General features: G+C 41.3%; 1 protein-coding gene across 11 annotated transcripts in view; it reads right to left on the bottom strand.

The window, feature by feature from the left end:
- Window positions 1-2,911: 2,911 nt before the first annotated feature.
- Window positions 2,912-19,621, bottom strand: part of LRRC8B (leucine rich repeat containing 8 VRAC subunit B) — a 73,495-nt gene continuing 56,785 nt past the window's right edge. For all 11 annotated transcript variants that reach the window (XM_055401697.2, XM_055401694.2, XM_055401693.2 and 8 more), the window contains 2 exons: window positions 15,730-17,897; window positions 2,912-8,126 (listed from right to left, as the gene is read on the bottom strand). In XM_055401697.2, the coding sequence (XP_055257672.1) occupies window positions 7,854-8,126; window positions 15,730-17,871 (2,415 nt within the window). In that variant the 5' untranslated portion in view covers window positions 17,872-17,897 and the 3' untranslated portion in view covers window positions 2,912-7,853. The remainder of the gene's footprint in view (window positions 8,127-15,729; window positions 17,898-19,621) is intronic.

Here is a 19,621-nt window from a genome sequence, read left to right as displayed (position 1 = left end):
TGGTGGGCTGCCGTCTATGGGGTCACACAGAGTCGGACACACTGAAGCGACTTAGCAGCAGCAGCAGAGGGAAACTCCCTTCAGACAGGTGGCATTTGGTTCCCTTAATGTTACAACATTTGCCTTGGTACTAACTTACAAAGAACACCAAATATTATTGGAATAATTGATAATAGGTCAGGACAAATTAACTTGGGTTTTCATATGCAATTCGTTACCAGCCTAAGGACTGCAAATTGGCCCTACTTCCATCCAGCACAGTGAATAAGTCTATCATTTGGAATTTGAAATTGTGACAAGAAACCACTTTGTAGGAAGGGAGAATCCTGATAACTGAAAGACAGTTATTTATTTTTTTCAAATGTATCCTATTTTATTCAGTACGTTATATTCAACAGTCCAAATCTATTACTCCTCTTCTGGTAAACCTACAACCTGAGGAACCTGGGAAACCATCCTGTCCCTAGTAAAATCCCATTTGCCTCCAGTTCCTAGGGTTGCAAGCACGTTGAGCCAGCTGACAGTCATACTCCTCTGGACACTGTGATTTCAAAGACATTTATTTTGATGACTACACGTAAAACATCTCCCTTGATAGGATGGGTATTTAATACTCTCAAAGTTGGGATTTAGTAAAGGGTGATTTATGAAAGTATGGAATATGTGGTTAGGACAACGCTAAACGGTCCAGTCAGAGACAGAGACACTGAAGGGTGCAGAACCTGAAATCTGAGAAGGGAAAGAGCTGGGTCAAAAGAGAAGGATGCTCTGGGGGGGAAAAAAGAGAAGGGAGACCAGGCAGCTGATGGGCCTGCTCGTGAGGCCTGGGAGAAGAGACTGTCTGTAGGGGTGTTTGATAGGGATACTATGAGGACTTATTTACACTGTCTGCCCAATCCCCACCTGTCTCTCTGCTCAGTCATCTTTAAGCTTTACCTCACTTTTTTGTGAGAGTATTGCTCTTGGAGAAGGAAATAATTAGCCTATTTAAGCTTCATGATTTTTACTAGTAGAAAACCAGCTCCCCCATCTTTACCAAACACCTAATAAATGAACATTCAAAGCATGTTTCAAGGTTGCTGAATTGTTTCCTGCCCAGGCACCCAACATGTCATGTCTGATCCTGGTGCTGGGCATTGCATAGGGCTTTCTAAGTGCATCTCATTTGAGATGGAGTCTCTGAGATTAAGTGAGGGCCACTGAATTCTAAAGATCTTCCCTCGGGAGGCAGGCAAGGAGAAACTGATAGGCACTAGGCAAGCTTCTATTTGATTTATTCTCTTCTCAGCGGCAGAGGGAGGCAGAGAGTAAAAAAATGATGTGCCCGAAGCCCTACACAAACCAACAACAGGCCTGTGTAAAAAGGCACACAAAACGTATATTTGCTATATGAGAAGTAATCTGAAAAGCTCAGTGGCACACAGGCTGTTCTATAGAAGTACTGGTATTTAGGACTTAGAACCCTCATCTGGAGCATAATGAGACAACACAGGGTGAAGAGAGACTTATATTTTCCGAAAAGAGACTACACATGTTGAAAGATGACTTTTTTCTGATCCTTCCTTGGCATAAAGATATTTTTCTGTAAATATGGGGCTGAGTTCAAGCTCTGGCTTTGTGCCTTTGGATAAACTGCTTTTCTCTGGATCTCAGAGATGAGAGGGACACAGAAAACAAGCTAGGAACCTGGATTTCAGAGAATCCAAACAAGGGGCAGAAACCCAACCATGAGGGGCAGCTCCAGAGCATCAGGCTGTGGTCTCAACAGCATGGCCGCAGCCTCTGCCTGCACAGCTAGGCTCCCTTCACAGCATGTTTGAAAAATGATTTGCAAAGTGGAAAGGAGTGAAGAACCCGGAGCCACCCTTGTTGCCACGATTGTGGGGGCCAGTGACTGCCTTCTGGGCTGTTAGGACAGGACCCAGCCAAAGCACCTCACAGTGATGCCTTAGGTCAGGCACTGGTTTCATCGCAACATACTCCCATTCCCAAGGCATTTAGAGGTGAGAGAAAGCCTTGCTTAAAGTACATTTCCAGGGGAAAATCGTGCCATCTAGTTTCCTTCATAACCTGCTTCAGTCTATATCAAGTGCTGCCCTCCAGCAAAGAAAAGTTCTTGGTATCTGCTTCCTAATGTGCTCCTGAAACTCTGTGTATGTGATTGAGAGAGGGGAAAGTCTTCTATCCAAAAGTTCAAACTATTATGCACCTGGTTTACCAGATAATTCCATCTCTTCTCCCTACCTAAACTTCAACATCTCCTGTCTTAGTTTTTTACTTTTTATTTCATCTGGTCCACTAGTCAATGTTAGTGCTAAACTAACAGCAAATGGAGAAACAGGAGCCAAGAAGAAGAAAGGGAGGGAGGTGGGTTGGTTTGTGATGAACACTGGGGTGAACACTGAACACTGTTGGACAGATGCATCAGGAGAGTGACAGACTGCATACCCTCCCACAGTGTACTCTAGGATCAGTCCAACAGTTTTCAGAGCCCTGTGGCCATTGTAGCATAGTTTAAAAACTCATATTACCGTGATGATAGTCATACCACCATTCCTTGGTAGCTCAGTGGTAAAGAATCTGCCTGCCAATGCGGAAGCCACAGGAGACGTGGGTTTGATCCCTGGGTCAGAAAGATCCTCTGCAGGAGGAAATGGCAACCCACTCTGGTATTCTTGCCTCGGAAATCCCATGGACAGAGGAGCTTGGCGGGCTACAGTCCATGGGGTTGCAAAGAGTCAGACATAACTTAGCAACTGGAAGACAATTACAGAACATAAATCTGAAATCTATCATTTGGTGAACAATATAACAACACAACTGCACAGGGAACTCAGGGAAGAGGAGGGACTCACTTCCGGAATCTGGGCACTGATAAATGCAACAGGTAAAATTAGTCCAGTCAACTTCCTCCAACACTGAATCTGTTTTTATTTGCTATTTATTATAAAAGTTGAATCTGTATATTACATAAAAGTTATTTTATTTTAAAAACAATAAAGTTCACTCAAAAGTACTAAATCTCAGGCCGAGGGATTTAACACCAAAATTCAGATTTACATGGTAAACCTGAGGTCCAGAAGCATTCAGCTCACAACAAAATCTTACATTTTCTAATAATTCATTACCAGAAGCAAAAACCAATTATGTACATGTTTCAAAATACATGACAAAAAAAATAACAAATGCTAGCATTCTCTGTGAAGCTAACTACAGAAAATGTTTCTTCTCAGAATTGGCCCTTTATTTTGTTGAGAGTGAAACATTTGAAGAGCTTGAAAAATATTTAAGCATGAATATTTAGGTTTATACACAATATATATATGTACAAACACACCCATTCTAATTCTGTGCCCCTTTGAATTTTTTAAATTGCACCATCTCTTTTAAGAGATAACATGTAACATGCAGGAGGCTTTCCTAATTGTTTTTCTCAGCCGTAGTGTATTATACAAATCAAATGCAAAATTTAAATATGAATTCAGTTCAGTCGGAAGCCATCTCAACTCAGTACTTTGGCTCTTATATTCTATGCTAATACTTTTAGGATTTGACGGAACTGTTCATATTTTTAAAAAGGCGAAGAAAATGTAGTTCATTACCAAAAGGTACTTAGTAGAAAAGTCTCAGTGGATGCAGAAGTGATGGACCAGAGGCAGGAAGAAACCAGATATTGGTTTCTTTTCACTGCTTCAGCTTTCAGATACAGCTGAAGAAATTATTATATCCAGGGCATTTTGCAACAGTTATTAGTTTAGGCCATTTCATGTATATAATGTCTTCATAATTCAAACCAGGGTGCAAAATAACTCCTCCACAGACCAGACTTCCTCTTGTTTCTAGAAAGAAATAAACACAGATTCTGATGCAGTGTACAGATCCTGAAAACAAAGTGGAGTTACAGTTGTATTCTCATTCTCTCAGTTATATTGGTATGGATGAAGGATCACTGGATCAGCTCTGAACACTGCAAGGATAGGTTGAGTAGAACAGTTCAGTTAGGCATAATCACAGGCTTTGGCTTCCCCCCAAATAAATACATGCTCCAGTATTATTTCAAGTTCTCTAGCACAAATATATTCTGTTACTATATCAATTTAAGGAGGTGGGTGAGCAGAGACAGAAAACAAAATAGCTTATGTGGATGGGACAAGGTTACAAGAAAGTGAAATGGAAAGAGTATTTGATTGAAAATACAAGGAAATAAAACTAAACCCACAGAATAATTGTTTGATTATTTTAATGGTTTTGAACCCATCAATATTATGCAATATTTTAATTCGACATACAAAATTTAAATCATGAGACACCTAAAGAACAGAAACAAATATTTCCACTATCAAACAATAATTTTATACACATAACTCACTGCAGCTCCCCACAGCATATACACTGGAGCTATGCCACAACAATGAGATCTTGGCATCTCTGTTTACCCTGTTTAACACAAACATCTGCTAAGTGACAGTGAAACATGGTGATATCAGGAGAAAATGAAGACGAAGGATGAAGAATGGAAACACCTTATCTGCGTGCCACACAGATGGACCTTGATGTACATTAGGGAGGGAACACTCACTACACTTTACCTGAAATGCTCAAAACCACTTGGGTTGCTGACCAAGTCTGAGCATTTGGTTTTCTTTTAATAAGTATTCTTGGGCTTCCCTGGTGGCTCTGCTGGTAAACAATCTGCCTGCAATTGGGAGACCTGGGTTTGATCCCTGGGTTGGGAAGATCCCTTAGAGAAGGGAATGGCTACCTGCTTCAGTTTTCTGGCCTGGAGAATTCCATGGACTGTATAGTCCATGGGGTTGCAAAGAGTCAGACACGACTTTCACTTTAATATTATAGCTAAGAGAACAGAGCACTCCATGATTACAAGTAAGGAATAAAAAAGAATATTTTAGCATTAACCTACAACCACTTGCAACTTTGGAAAAATATTACACATATCCAAAATAAATAAATTTTGTACACACAGGAATGTGCATACAGGCTCATCATTGTGTATCTGTGTGTGAGTATGTAAATAAAATGCATCCAGGCTAGCATAAGTCGTCAACTTTGTTCTGAATAACATCCATATTTATTTTTTGGAAAATACACTACATATTCTTGGAAAGCAAGTGTCAACTAGTCTCAAAATTATAATTGAATAAACTTCATTTGCTTCTTTGAAAATCCTCTTCCAAAATGAAGATCTGCTCCAATATTGCAGTAAAGTTGGCAAACACCACAGTTTTGCATGTTAAGTGGTGGTCTCAGAGTTCATGGCATCTGTGCTACATCATTCCCAAAGCCAGTGGTGTGTAGGATTGAAATAAAAATGTGAACTTAAAAATTATGCATCAAGAAAGGAGTTTGCACTAGTAACCAAATTCTTGTGTTTGGAAAGCAGCTTACAAAACTCATTATGATAGTAACTTGCTTCCAGAAATGTAGACAGGTGATAAGGAAGATTTAGCTAGTGCCTTTTGCAGGTGAACAGAACCTGGTGACTAGCCAGGAGGGGCTGTAGACAGTCAGGGGAATGGTGTGTGTGTTTAGCTGCTCAGTCATGTCTGACTTTTTGTGACCCTATGGACTGTAGCCTGCTAGGCTCCTCTGTCCATGGGATTCTCCAGCCAAGAATACTGGAGTGGGTTGCCATCTCCTCCTCCAGGGGATCTTCCCAAACCAGGGATCGAACCCACAGCTCCTGCATCGACAGGCGATTCTTTACCACTGTGCCACCTGGGAAGCCCCAGGGGAATGGTAGTAAATCTGAAATTTGTTTTGAAAACATTTCCTTATCAAAATGGATCAGATTTTTCATACACATTACGAGTAATTATATGACCCAAAATGAACATATTTCCATGTATCATATTCATGTCCCAAACATAGGATAATCCTATCCAATACTGGAATTGGTATACATGACAATTCTACTGTGCAACACAGAGGGGAAACATTAAAATGACAAGGATCTCACATTAAAAAGATTGAAAATAACAAAAAACCTAGAGTCAGAATCTGTTTTCTGAAGTCCTAGAAGAAAAGTTTCATCAGTTATGCCTGGGTCCCTGAGAGCTTGAGTGTTCTGACTAAAGGCAAGTTTTGGTAAGAATTGCATTTTTACATTGTTCCTCCTCATTCAGAATAAACAGCAGTGTTTTAGGCAGCTTTTGGTGTTTTATGTTTTTCATAGCTATTACTCAAATTTTATTTGATGTGAACAATTCTTTTCTCTGGATGTCAGCTCAAAGATGTGAGGCAGGTGAGGGAAGCTACATTTGGCCATAATTTAAAAACTCATTTTCATCCTTCTGGAAGGGACAAAGCAAGGGAAAAAACATACCATATATCACAATTCCATGTTTACAGTACGCTTTACCCATAGTGTTTTCCAGTTTTGTTGAGATTATTGTCCAGTTTTGTTAATAGATTATTTCATAGTTTGAAATGGCATCACAATGCCTAGACACAGAGAAAAACACATCGAAAATGTACATTTCCCCAAAATGAGTCAGTCGGCTTTATTCATTTTACAATATGCATGATAATAAAAAGCCAAACACAGAACTCTTTATTTAAAAAAAAGAGCAAAATGTATTCCAGAAAAGTTAGATAAAGACATGAGATGAATTTCAGTTAATTAGATCTATTTCTTTGTGAGCTTTGAGAACCCATATTAAACAATGAATAGAGGCTGTGTTTCACATTATAATCCTATCTAGAGATCATGCAGATGGAGAAGAAAGTACTTTGTTTAACTTTTACTTAATTTCTACAGAGTGTATGAAAATCAGTTTTAAAGATCCAAATCTGTACCTCTCCCCTCCATCAGTTTTTTTAAGTAATTAAGAAGGGTTACCCGTACAATAGCACAGCAGCTAGGGAAGAGAGAGGTAGGTGATGCGGCCATCCTCTTGGAAGGAAACCCCCAAATATTTTAGGGCATGAAACACAAGGCTTTTGTTATCCAGAAATAATTAGCTGCAGACTGCAAAAACATTTTGGAGCCAAGTGCGCACAAACGTGAGCAGCCGAAACCAAGTATATTAATAGTAAGTTCTTAAAGAAAAGGATGTGTTCTCTGTACCTTACAAAAACTATTCTCACAGATTTTGAATCCAAGATTACACAATAGAAAACATTTATATGTTTTACGTTTGATATAAAAATTAGTAGCAAATAAAAAAGGCTCTGATGATATACAAGAAGAAATTGCAGAGGATACATTAAAATTTCAGGATGGCACGAGGATGACTTGTCCTAAATACCCTCCTCCTGTTCTGTGCAAAGGCCACAGGCAGGCACTTTCTCAGGGTTCATCACTGTTGTTAAGAGAAAACCAGGTGAAGGAAGACTCAAACGAGCTGGGGCAGGAAGTAAAAATTAAGCCAAGGAGGAACTCTGCCAAGCGCAATGCATCCTGCCTAAAAGTATTTAAGAACATAAATCAAAGACAGTGCTGAGTGTACCTCAAGGGAATTTATGTTGATGAGTTTATGGCCTAGGTGATAAATATCAAAACAGGAAGTCAGTTAAAACAAGTATGCAAGTAAGTAATATCTCATCTTCAAAAGATAAAAACTGCAGTGTAGAGATTCAATAATTTCATGGCCCCATTCTACCCAAGTGTACACTTCTTATATCTCCATAAGTTAAAGATCAATCATTCACAAAACTTAGTTTCAGTGTTAATACTTTTTACCTGTTTAATTTAGACACTGAGTTGCCTTATTATAATAAGACATTTGGTTATAGTTAGTGATAACTATCCACTGTTCATCTTTATAACTTAGAAAATTTAGTTCTCATTTAAAGCCCTGGAATGTACTTTTAAAAATTATTCTCTCTTTAGGTCAACATTTATCTAGGCATGTTTGCAAACGTTCGGTTACAGGAGGAGGAAGAGTATTGAGCAAATTCTCCTCAACAATCAGACAGCTCCGTTTTAGGGACTGACACCCTTCCAGTTCAGGAGGAAGTGTTTCCAGGTAATTACCAATGAGCTCCAGATGAGTAAGGTTCGACAGCTCACCCACATGAGGCGACAAGCTCATCAGGCTATTTTTCCCCAAGAGTAAACACTGCAGCTTTTTGCACTGAAATAGCCCATCTGGAAGCATCTCAATCTGGAAAGGGAAAAAAAAAGAAGCCAGTAAAACTGGTTTTTGAGGGCCTACTATACTACAAGTATTTATTTATACCCCTACCTTTCCCCCAAAACATTTCCAGACATTTTAGAGAGGTACATATAACAATGATGATACATTTGAAGTAGATGGGAAACTTACAGGAAGAATAAGGACATTCTGGCGTCAGGATTGAGGCCACCAAGAACTTCGAAACCCCTGTTGTATTATGGGTGGGCAACAGATTAGCTCTAACAAAGCAATTCTCAACTCTCAAAGGAAACCTATCAGTTACATACTCATTTACAAACCAGTAACTCAGGAGAAGCAAATCAATCTTAACAGTCCTCAAAAAGAGTTTACTGTGTGAGGTAATGAACTATAACCTCAAAAACAGACTCAAGGCTATTTCTTAGGGTTTCACAATATAGACTGAAAACTTCCTTCTGGTTTAAAAAAAAATGCTGACAGAAGCAGAGACAAGAAGATGTGATCGTATAAACATGAACGTTTCATTCTCCTCTACATGCACACTCACGAGTATTAACTCTTCTACCTGCTCCTGAGTTTTAAGTCATATGAAACAGAGAAATCATTTGGAATATGATCAATAGCCTGTGACTAGGTCAACACCTAGAAATGCTCAACTGAATTGCTCCTCTATCTGGTGGGAAGGTTGCATGTGAGTTTCTAAGGGAGCCACAGTGTGTATATGAAATGGGCTTATTGGGGAAAGACACCCAGAGAAAGCATTAGCATACTCAATGCGCTCAGCTCTTATCCTGCCACCGAACTGCAAGTTTGCTCCAGACCAAGCTGGACCGCACATACTCCACCCTCTAATGCTTCACAAATTTATACAGGTCTGGACCAGGCAACCCTGCAACTATGAAACAATGCAGGCTCCCTAGTGCAAGAAGTTGCTTTGTTAGAAAGAGGGATGAAAGGGGCGCTCCAGAGTTCAACTTGCTCCTCTGATGACCTAGTACAACCCCACTGAGCCAGTTCTCTGCAGGAACTTCCAGAGCCTTCCAGAAATATCACTTTAAAAAGATAAACATTCCCTATACAGTGTAAACGATGGTCAGACTGCATAAAAAAAGGCTTATTATGTTGGAATCTGCCCCCTCCTCTATCACTCATACATACATTCAGTACTGGATATCCTTGAAAAGAAACCAAATGATCACTGCTTCTAAGACTATCATGCAATATAACTCATCATTCTACATCAAAATACTAGGTGGTATAAGCAAAGGAAAATATCTACCCTTTTATTTCATTCCTTAAGAATGCAGATACAAAACCACAGATATATCAATTTCGGGATAGATACGGCAGAAAAATGAGAGGAAAAAAACGTAACCCCCTTCTGATCAGACATTATCTGCAGCTCAAAAATAGGGTCAGTGACGTACAAAGTAGAGGGAATGATCAGTCCTGTGCAATGAATGTGCTCAGGGTTGAGAGTGCCTGCTGGCACAAAAGGAATGACTTAGGCAAACAGGCTGAAAGGAGGGCAGACTTGTCTCACATGGATTCAGTGGGTGCCTGCTGAGAGTCTGGTTTTGTGCCAGGCTCCCAACCAGGTGCTGGGGATAAAATGCTGAGCAAGACAGATGGGTCTTTAAGACCCACGCAGGGTCTCTCCACCTTGGCACTGCGGACATTTGGGGTGGGATAATTTGTGTGTGGGTGCCCTGTGCATTCACCAGCATCCCTGACTTCTACCTGCTAGATGCCAGTGCCACTGCCCTCTCTAGCTGTGACAACTAAACATGTCTCCAGACAAATGTCTTCTGCAGGGTACAACTGCCCTCCTTTGACAAGCACTGGTCTACTGGGGAAGAGAAGTATTAAACAATTATGGAGATCATTAGTCTACAGAGGCTGCTATGAAGAAAAGTGCCTTAACCAGGGCTGCATCAAAGAATCCCAATCTCTCTTCTTCAGTCAAGTTTCCAGACTCCAGCAGGTATCTTGCTTAATTGTACTGATTTTTTTAACTGGGTGAAGACCCTAAGCCATTGTCCTCTCTGGCTATCAGCACTACCATGTCTCACTCATCTTCTTTCAGACCTCTGAATTTGTGATTTTAGCTTCTTCTCAGCCCCCGGTACAGGTGAGGGATTTCACCAGGCAATGAGAGTGAGCCTCTGGGGTGGGCCCCTCAGCAGTGTCACTGTTGAGAAAGTGAGTGAAAGGCTGTGGACAACGCACACTTCCTGAGTGTCAGTGTCCGTCTCAGCCAAATGTACTCAAGCCCTCAGAACATCCAAGGGAGGATGGTTCTCTTCCTGTATTCATGGCTGACACTGACAATTAAATATTTCCCTGTTTCCCAGAGGCTGGGACCTCACTTCAGAATCCTTCTCAATGTCAGCTTTCCTATTTTTCTGGCCACTGACACATGCTATTTCAGAACACGCCAACCTAAATCCATAAAGTCCAATCATTTCAAGAGACAAAGCTGAATATTTCCATATCTAAGTGATAATGTCAAAACCAACATGGAACATTGCCACATAAATGATCTTTAGAGGGGACTTCTACACTATTCACCTTTGGGCTAAATGTCTGTGAGTTATAAAATGCATTTCAATGCAGAAATAGAGAAACTGGAAGACCGAGGTATAAACTGGAGTCATTTTTAAGATCTGAGCAAAGCCAGTACATCCTCCTCCTTTCCTGGGCTTCTTGGTCACATCCAACACCATCATAGTCTGACTAACTTTGCACTGGAGAGAGTTGGAGGTTGCCCTTTCCCACCCCATCACCCACACACAGCCCTGCTTCCCACGGAGCCTCATTTGGACTGATGCATCTGAGCTGCAGGAGGAAGAGCACTGGAGGAGCTGAACAGAGGGTCCAGCCCAGATCCATCACTGGGAAACTTCGGACCTCAGGCAAATTGCTCTGAGCCTCAGTTTCAGTATCAATAAAGTGAGGGCACTGGATTAGAACAGAGGCTGGCAAAGATTTTCTCAAAAGAAGCAAGAGGGACCTCCCTGGGGGTCCAGTGGTTTAGACTTCACCTTTCAATGCAGGGGGTGCAGGGGAGCTAAAACCCCATATGTCTTGGGAACTAAGATCTTAAAAACCCAAAGCAAAAAAATAGAAGTAATACTGTAACAAATTCAATAAAGACTTTAAAATGGTCCACATCAATAAAAAATCTTAAAAAAACAAAAAAGGGAGCAGGATAGTAAATATCTTGAAAGTTCTGCAGACCAAATGGCAAAACTGAAAATACTACGTAGGTAATTATAATAACAAAAGAAAAAATTTTCACATGTTTCTAAGTGATGTAATGAAAAATATAACAAGTATAATTTTTTTGGTAATACAGGCCCACTAGGGAGAAGGCAATGGCACCCCACTCCAGTACTCTTGCCTGGAAAATCCCATGGATGGAGGAGCCTGGTGGGCTGCAGTCCATGGGGCTGCTAAGAGTTGGACACGACTGAGCGACTTCACTTTCGCTTTTCACTTTCATGCATTGGAGAAGGAAATGGCAACCCACTCCAGTGTTCTTGCCTGGAGAATCCCAGGAACAGGGGAGCCTTGTGGGCTGCCGTCTATGGGGTCGCACAGAGTCGGACATGACTGAAGTGACTTAGCAGCAGCAGCAGGGAGAACAATGGAATTTATTTATGGACGCTAAAATTTGGATTTCCTATAATTTTAAAATATGAGGAAGTATTATTATTTTTCTTTCCTCAATCACTTAAAAATTAGGCTGTGAGTGGATTTGGCTCTGCGGCTGTACTTTGCTGACCTCAGGACCAATGATCCACAGTTTTCCTTTCATACATGAGTCTCTTTTTAATCTATATTCCTACTTCTAAATCATAACTGATTAAAACTTCCCATGGGGTTCCGTTTCTCGACTGTCCTCTTCCAACCCTTGAGTATGCCACAACCAGGGCCTCCTCGGAGGCACCAATTCAGGTTACCTAGAACTGTCAGGCTCAAGCCTCACCTTAGCTACCACCCAATGATTCAACTTGAACTAGACTGCCAGAATTCAAGGCAGTCTCCATTCGGACCCCCCCTCCCCCACTGTCTAAAGGCTCTCATCTCTTATTACACCTGGGCATGCCAGTGACAATCTTCTGGGCATGACTTCTACCCTTCCACATTTCCCCAATCAGTGTTCTCAGAACACTCCTCTCAAGAGTTACCATAAAAAAGAACGCCTTGCTCAAATACATGTGCCAAATGTTGCACACCCTATCCTCCTCTTTGAGAAGCACAATGCATGTTCATATGATAAAGGCTCTGAGGAATCCTGCCGCAAAAACATGCTAAAAACTGTTTCATGTTTTTTGTGAGAAGACCTATCACTATCCCATGGAGTAAAGTCTGGAGTGTCCTCTCAGTGAATGTCTTTCATCTGGGGGCTGCCCAACATTTTCAATGTCTAGAGAATTCTCTACCTTATCTTCATGGCGCTCTTGGTGGGCAGCAGCACCCACTTCCCACTGGAGAACTGACAAACCAGATTCTTCTGTTTCCAGATCTCCTGAAGCTCGAGTGTGAGCATTCATGAGCATAAGCATGTGTGTTTGCTTGGTCGTGTCTGACTCTGTGCTACCCATGGACCGTAGCCTACCAGAGACCTTTGTCCGTGGGATTCTCCAGACAAGAATACTGGAGAGGGTTACCATTTCCTTCTCTAAGGGATCTTCCTGACTCAGGAATAAAACCAGTGTCTCCTGCACCTTCTGCATTGGCAGGCGGATGCTTCACCACTGAGCCACATGGGAAGCCCGTGAGCATTCACAAACTCTATCAGTTGCTTAGATGTGGGGCCAAAGGCATAAAGCAGAAACCATGAAGAACCGATTTTGTGGGAGAGCAAGGGTCACAGTAACAGCAGCATCGTTTTCAGTGCTGGTATGGTCAGTGTCGGGGTACCTATTAATTTTACTTTTGTACTATGATTTTGGCTGCTTTTCTTTTGATATCTAACTTTGTCCCTGTTTCCTCAGCCTGATTTTGTAGCCTTTTCAGTAATGAGACACATGACATATTTTCAATAAATGTCTTTTCTGCTTAACCCCAGAGTTAGCATTTGTTGCCTCCATCTTATGAATCTGACACACTGTCCAAGTCTTTAAAAAAGTATTCTTTCTGGAATCTTTACCAACCTCCACTCCAGAAAGAGGAATCAACTCACGTTTCTGAGTATAAGCATATCTAAATATTGATGCGGCAGGTTTGATGCTTTATTTTCTAAGTTTTATAAATATTTTGGTCTACCTTATAGTCGTGAGAACCTTAAGGTTTCAAAAAGAAACCTTCAAGTTACTTAAATTCCTACATAAAACATGAATCCTCAGTTCCCTTTACCAGTATTCCCACCAAGCAGCTGACGATTGATATCTGGACAGTTTTATTAAGAAAATCACTTTTCCCTTCTCAGATGTTCATTCAGTCTCTGGACAGCTTTCTTGGGAAAGATGAGCTCTTCTCTTGCTTGTCTGAGCTCTAACACTAACAGCAACTCCCAACAGGCTTTCCTTCCTAAGTAGGGCTTCTGAATATTTGAAGACCAACAGTGTGAACTATTCTCTTTCCCTTCCATTCCCAGTGCTTCCTATCACTAGGCTACACTGTCCCACCAGAGAGGAACCTTTCGTCTCTCTGGCTGCTGTCTTCCAATTTCACCACATCCTTAGCAGGTAAGTCTCTTCACAGTTCTGAGAAGAGTGTTTCTCACCCAGTCCAAGATTTGTAGTCATTACAACAGTTCTGAGGATGCTCACAACTGCTGGTTATGACTTCTGAGACAACACAGCCCAAGACGGCATTGTTCTTGGGCCATTAATTATCTTAGGCATAAGAATTTTCATATGCTACCAAGTACTCTTTCCTTATTCAAGACAAAATACATCTGATACTAACACCTAGTCTCCCTTTCAGACACAAAAGAAGTCAATAAACTTAGTGTCAACAGTACCAACAGTCTCAGTTTCATTACATTAAACTAGAGAAAATCATTAACTTGCTGATACACTTAGATAATTATGGTTAGATGACAATTTAATCAGCTGTGACTTTCAAAACTCCATGGAGTGATTTAATTGGACAACAACTTGGTGAAACCAATACCTTTCAAAATAATTATTTATATTTTTTAGTACAGGTTTAACAATGAAAAACTGTAACCAAAATGTTAATCAACTTTATAATTAAGCAACACTAATGCTAAAACTCTAGACCTGTAGTTTTCAAAGTATGGTCATTAGACCAGCAGCACCAGCTTCACCTGAGATTTTTAGTGCTATAAACTCCCGGATCCTACACCAGACCTACTTACTGAATGAAAAACCCTGGAAGTGGAGCCAAGAAATCTGTGTTCCAACAAGCCCTCCAGGTAATTCTAAGGTACACTGCTAACTTTTAAAGGAGTTTTAAAACCTCATAATCTTATAATGGGTTCTATCCTTCTACATATAATGAAGCCAGAGTTCTAAAAGTCAGCATAAATTCTGTTCTTTCCCCAACTCTGGTATTTTTCCAACAATTTATGGTTTCTAAAAACACTGTCTGGTGATCAATATGTTTATTGGCCAACTCCATGTTCACAGATATATTTAGCATGAAATATAAACTATTAAAAAGTCTGGGAGTACATCTATGGCTAATTCATGTTGATATATGGCAGAAATCAAATTAATATTGTAAGGCAATTATCTTTCAATTAAAAATAAATAAAAAAGTCTAGGAGATAATACCTTTTGGGGTGGGGTAGAAGAAAGTAGTTCCCATTTTAACTAAAGGGGAGTCACTTTCAACTTTTGGCAGACCTGATTTCTGACAGGTTTTTTCTTCTTCCCATATGGATATTACCATCACTCTCTTGTCCTTTCAGCCAAAAGGATTTTTGTCTTTTTCCTTCTTCTTCACATTTTAACCTAGGAAACTACTCATTTATTCTGTTTTTTCTTGTTTCAGCTAAGTTCAGTTCTCCTTAATTTGGCTTTACTGTTGCAAATTATGGTTCATTTTTAAAGCATGGATGCTGGAAAAAGCTTCTAAGAAGCCCTAGTGCTGCATTATAGAACCAGGCCTTTCATTTTGAATTGTCTTTCTAGACGTGCATGGAGATTTCAAGTCTTTCTTACCGCATCACAGAAAGAACTTATGAATAATTCACAATCCCAGAATTTTTTTACAAGACGTTCTCCTATGTCAGACTTGGAAAGCTGAAAAATTTTATGAAACTTTCTAAATATTGTACTTAAGCCTTTTCTGAAACGAAAGTAAGCTCTGCCATAACTTTTGTGATGTTTATGTTAAAAAACAGGGAAAGAGGATAAAGAGAATATTTGCGTACCTACTACGTGCCAGAAACTGTGCCAAATGCTTTTATTTTTTTCTCATAAAATCTCCATGACAACTCGTAAATTACATTAAAAACTGACTCTCAGTGTTTTGATAATTCATCCACAGTCACATGTCTTGTAAGTGGCAGTCAGGCCAAGCTCAGGATGCTGAGCATGACTTAAAGTCCATTATCTTTAGTGACGCCACACACTGCAACAGCAGACACTCAAATGACTGGCCAAAAAAGGGGAAGAATGGATTTACTTACGTTGTTATTGGTCACAGCAAAGTACTGCAAATTACTCAGATACTGGATTTCTTCTGGAATGAAGGTCAGGTGGTTATAGCTTAGATCCAAATAATGTAGTTTGGTGCATAGGAAAAGCTGCAGGGGCAGGTTCTCAATGTTATTATGTTCCAAAGAGAGTTGCTCTAGATTAGACAACGCCCCGATCTGGGCTGGAATATAAGCGATGTTATTGTGCCACAACTTTAAGCAGGAAAGATTCTGGAGGTGCTGAAAGCTAATGATTTCTTCCACAGTTTTAAGGTTATTTTCTCTGAGGTCTAACTCATGCAAATTGTTCAGACTGAAAATGGAGTGTGGAATACGTTCCAGGTCGCAGCTGATCAGCTCCAGGCTTTTCAGATTGATCATCTTTTTCAGATTGTTCAATACAACCAGCTTGCTCCCCTCGTTATCGAGGGACAACTTCTGCAGCGAAGGCAGGAGGTCAGTGATAACTTGTGGGATCCGGGAGAGGCTGCTCTTCAAGTAGAGGGTCCTCAGGTTTTTCAGGTCCTGAAAGCCCTCCAGCTGCATGGTGCTTACCTGCTCAGGCAGCACACAGCCCGACAGGTAAAGCTCCTTGAGATTCTTCAGGTGAAACACCCAGCGTGGGATTTTCCCCATTTCAGTAAATTTCAGGCGGAGGATTTTTAAATTCTCCTCTAGAAAGGCCAGGGCAGGGTGGTCGACCACCAGGGACGAATGGTACACGTGGAGCTCCTTGAGGCTGACCAGCTGCGAGATCGCAGAGGGGAGCTTGACCTCAGGGATCAGCTCGAGGCTTAACACTTCAATTTCTGTCAGCTCGAAGACGTTGTCGGGAAGACCGTTTAGCATGAAAAGGTGCAGTTCTACCTTGTCCTGGGCATTTTTCACAAGCTTGCTTTTTAGTTTCTCGACCGTCCATTCATTGTTGAGGTTGATCTGTTTCAGTTTGTTCTCACTGACCTCTGACAGGAATATGGAGAAGCGTTTGGAGTAGAGTGGGTCGTATTGATCAGCCAGATGGAGGATAAAGGCGAAGTCGTTCTTGACATCTGGAATGTCGCTGTAGTTGCTTTTTTCTCTGAGTGCCTCAAAGGAATATTGCTTCAGAGAGCTCCGCAGCATCCACCACAAGCTGTAAGATGAGGTGAGACCATAAAGTATAACCAAGATGACGTAAAATGAAGCCAGGACCTTGAATATTTCTGCCAAGGAGTACACACACTGGTAGCGCTTGTATCCAGTAAAAGCCTGCACATCCACTGAACAGTCAATTTCCAGAGTGATGTAGGTTAAAAAATACGGAACGTAAGTTATGATGAGGCCAAACAAAATGACTTTGACTATGATCTGCTTCAGGTACACTCTATAGATGATGTCCTTCTGCTCCACGTGCAGGCGGAACCTTTTCACTTTTTCAAAGATGGCTTTAGCCTGTTCGCCCTCCTTCTTGTCCAGGACGCTAGAGGTCGGGCTTTCTATGCCAGCTGACTCTAAGCCAGGCTGTGGGTAGGGCAATGACTGCTTGTTGGAATCCACATCGCCGGCTGAGCACCCTGAGGACGAGAGCAGAACCTTGGATTTGGAGAGGGTCAGGGGCCTCACCGACTGCTCGGCCACCGTCTCTGACAGGGCGCGGGTGGTCCACGGAGAATCGAAGCACTTGTGCAGGATGGCCACAAAATGCTCGAGCCTGGAACTGGTGCTGGGGTAGTGAAGCCAGAAGTTGCTGCAGGCTGCAAAGATGAGCGTGTGCAAGAGCACCAGGTAGGGGAAGAACTTGGCGAACCAGTGGAGCTGCTTCTCGTAACAGACGGCATCAATGTAGGAGTACTGCTGTCGGTGGAGGTCGTTCTGGATTCTGAGGGGCAGCGGAAGTGGCATCCCAGCATTGGAGGATGCGTTCACACTGGCTTTCAGGATGTCCCAAGGCACGGCGCAGTGATTGTCAAATTCCACCTTACAGGGAAGACAGCACAGAACCCTACTCTGTGTCAGCTGGAGGGCTCCAGCCAGCACAGCCACCAGCAGCATGATCAGGGTGATGTAATACCAAAAGACGTCCCACCACGGCTTCAGGATGTGATAACATGACTGGGCGTCTGCTAGACATTTTAGCTCTGTTAGTGTAATCATGGCTTTCCCTTGTAGGATGACAGAAACTGGAAGAGGAAAATAAAAGAAAAACCACTGAAGCAAGTACCCCAAGTAAGCTTAAACTCTAATGTTTGTACATATCCAATTAGGCTTAAGCTCAGGGGCAAAACCTGGCAGGCACGGGTGATGATCAAAAAGTATCAAAGTCTCCTGGCTTCATTTGAAACCTTAGGCTATGCCAACTGAGAACTATAAAGTCCCTTAGATGAGAGAATATTTGGTGATCGCCAGGCTGGATCTCTGCAAAGGTATTTGGGGTAGGACGTGAAGCAACTATCTAGCTTCCTCCTGCATCTCCACTTCATGCTAATCTATTAAAAACCAGAAACTGAATTTTCTTCAATCAACATTAGGAAAATCTGTTCCTATGCTACTGATTTCTAACAACCATAGGTTGTACCTTCTAAATGGTCTGAATAAGCTCTATTTCACATCCCACTTCCAAGGCTGGAGAATCGGTTACAGCCTAGGAGCTATGTTTCAACCACTACAGGAACTTCCTTTGAGCAAGCACTACTTTATAAAATTATCCCTTAGGATTAGCAGGATCTACCAATCCTATCTATGTTCGGAAAAATTATGATTTAATATATTATCTCCTTTTCCCCTAAGCTCTAACTTTGTGACTTAAATTCACATCCAACTTAGAATACTTAAAAGCTGACACATAATGGTGATGGCTTATAAAAATGGATGGGGAAGAAAGCCCTAGTCACAACACCCTACTATGGGGACTCTCTTGTATTTAGTGTTTTGACGGCAAAGTACTAATACAACAAATGATTAAGGGCATATGCTATTATTATTTTTGCCTTCAGAAACAACAAGGTGGATTTTTCATTTTCATATTGAAAAGTATTCATAGTACACTCCTTACTTTTCTTTGGCTGGTCAGCCTTAACATATAACGGGCCATCCAACTCTGAACCCTATACCTTCATGCTCTCCCCCTTGCTAGGGCACCCCAGGATCTCTGATTTTAACTACTGGCCTGCAGCACGAGTTTCCACCTGCATCCTTTCTAGGCAACATCATACTATATGGGTTCAACTTCCTCTTAGGACCCATGACTTGATTAAATAGCTCTCCAGGGCTTCCCTCCTTTACTCTGGTTTAGTGGATCTCCTTCTAACTCTCAACTCCTCCCATTCTGCCTCACTCCACTGCAGTTAATTATAACTGTGTCAAGACATGACAAAAACCCAAAACAAGAGGATTACAGGCAACAGATAGAAAGTCTGGACTTGGACCCCAAATACCATAAATGTGATGGGAGGGAAGGATGGCAGAAGACACTGCTGGGTGAACATGGGAAAAATACCTAAGGATTTTAGTTGACATGAATGCATGCTTTAAGCTAACTGTGCCATAGCTATTATGCAACATGTAGCTATATTTATGCTCCATATAGCTATACTATGACTGTAACCTGTGGCCATATTAATTCATGAACTCAGATAAAGGGGCAACAGTCCTTCTGTGGCTGCCTGGTGAGATCACACCTGGAACCCAACGCTGAGTCACAGGTTAAAGACTAATTGGACACTGAAACAATCAGGAGCTTCTTGTTTATGAACCATTTCCCTTGGAGGAACGCAGGAAACTGATGATATTCAGCTGAGATAAAAGATGACTAGGGGAATCTAAGAATTCATCCTTAAACCTTTTTGAAGGACTACCTCTTGGATTAAAGAATACGTGGATTTCTTCCAGAGGCAGAACTAAGAGG

Source organism: Moschus berezovskii, chromosome 4 (assembly GCF_049115385.1).
Source record: "Moschus berezovskii isolate FMDL1 chromosome 4, NW_MosBer_1.0, whole genome shotgun sequence".
NCBI lineage: Eukaryota > Metazoa > Chordata > Mammalia > Artiodactyla > Moschidae > Moschus > Moschus berezovskii.
The sequence above is the reverse complement of the archived record's forward strand: the minus strand, read 5'-3'. Positions and strand labels throughout refer to the sequence as shown.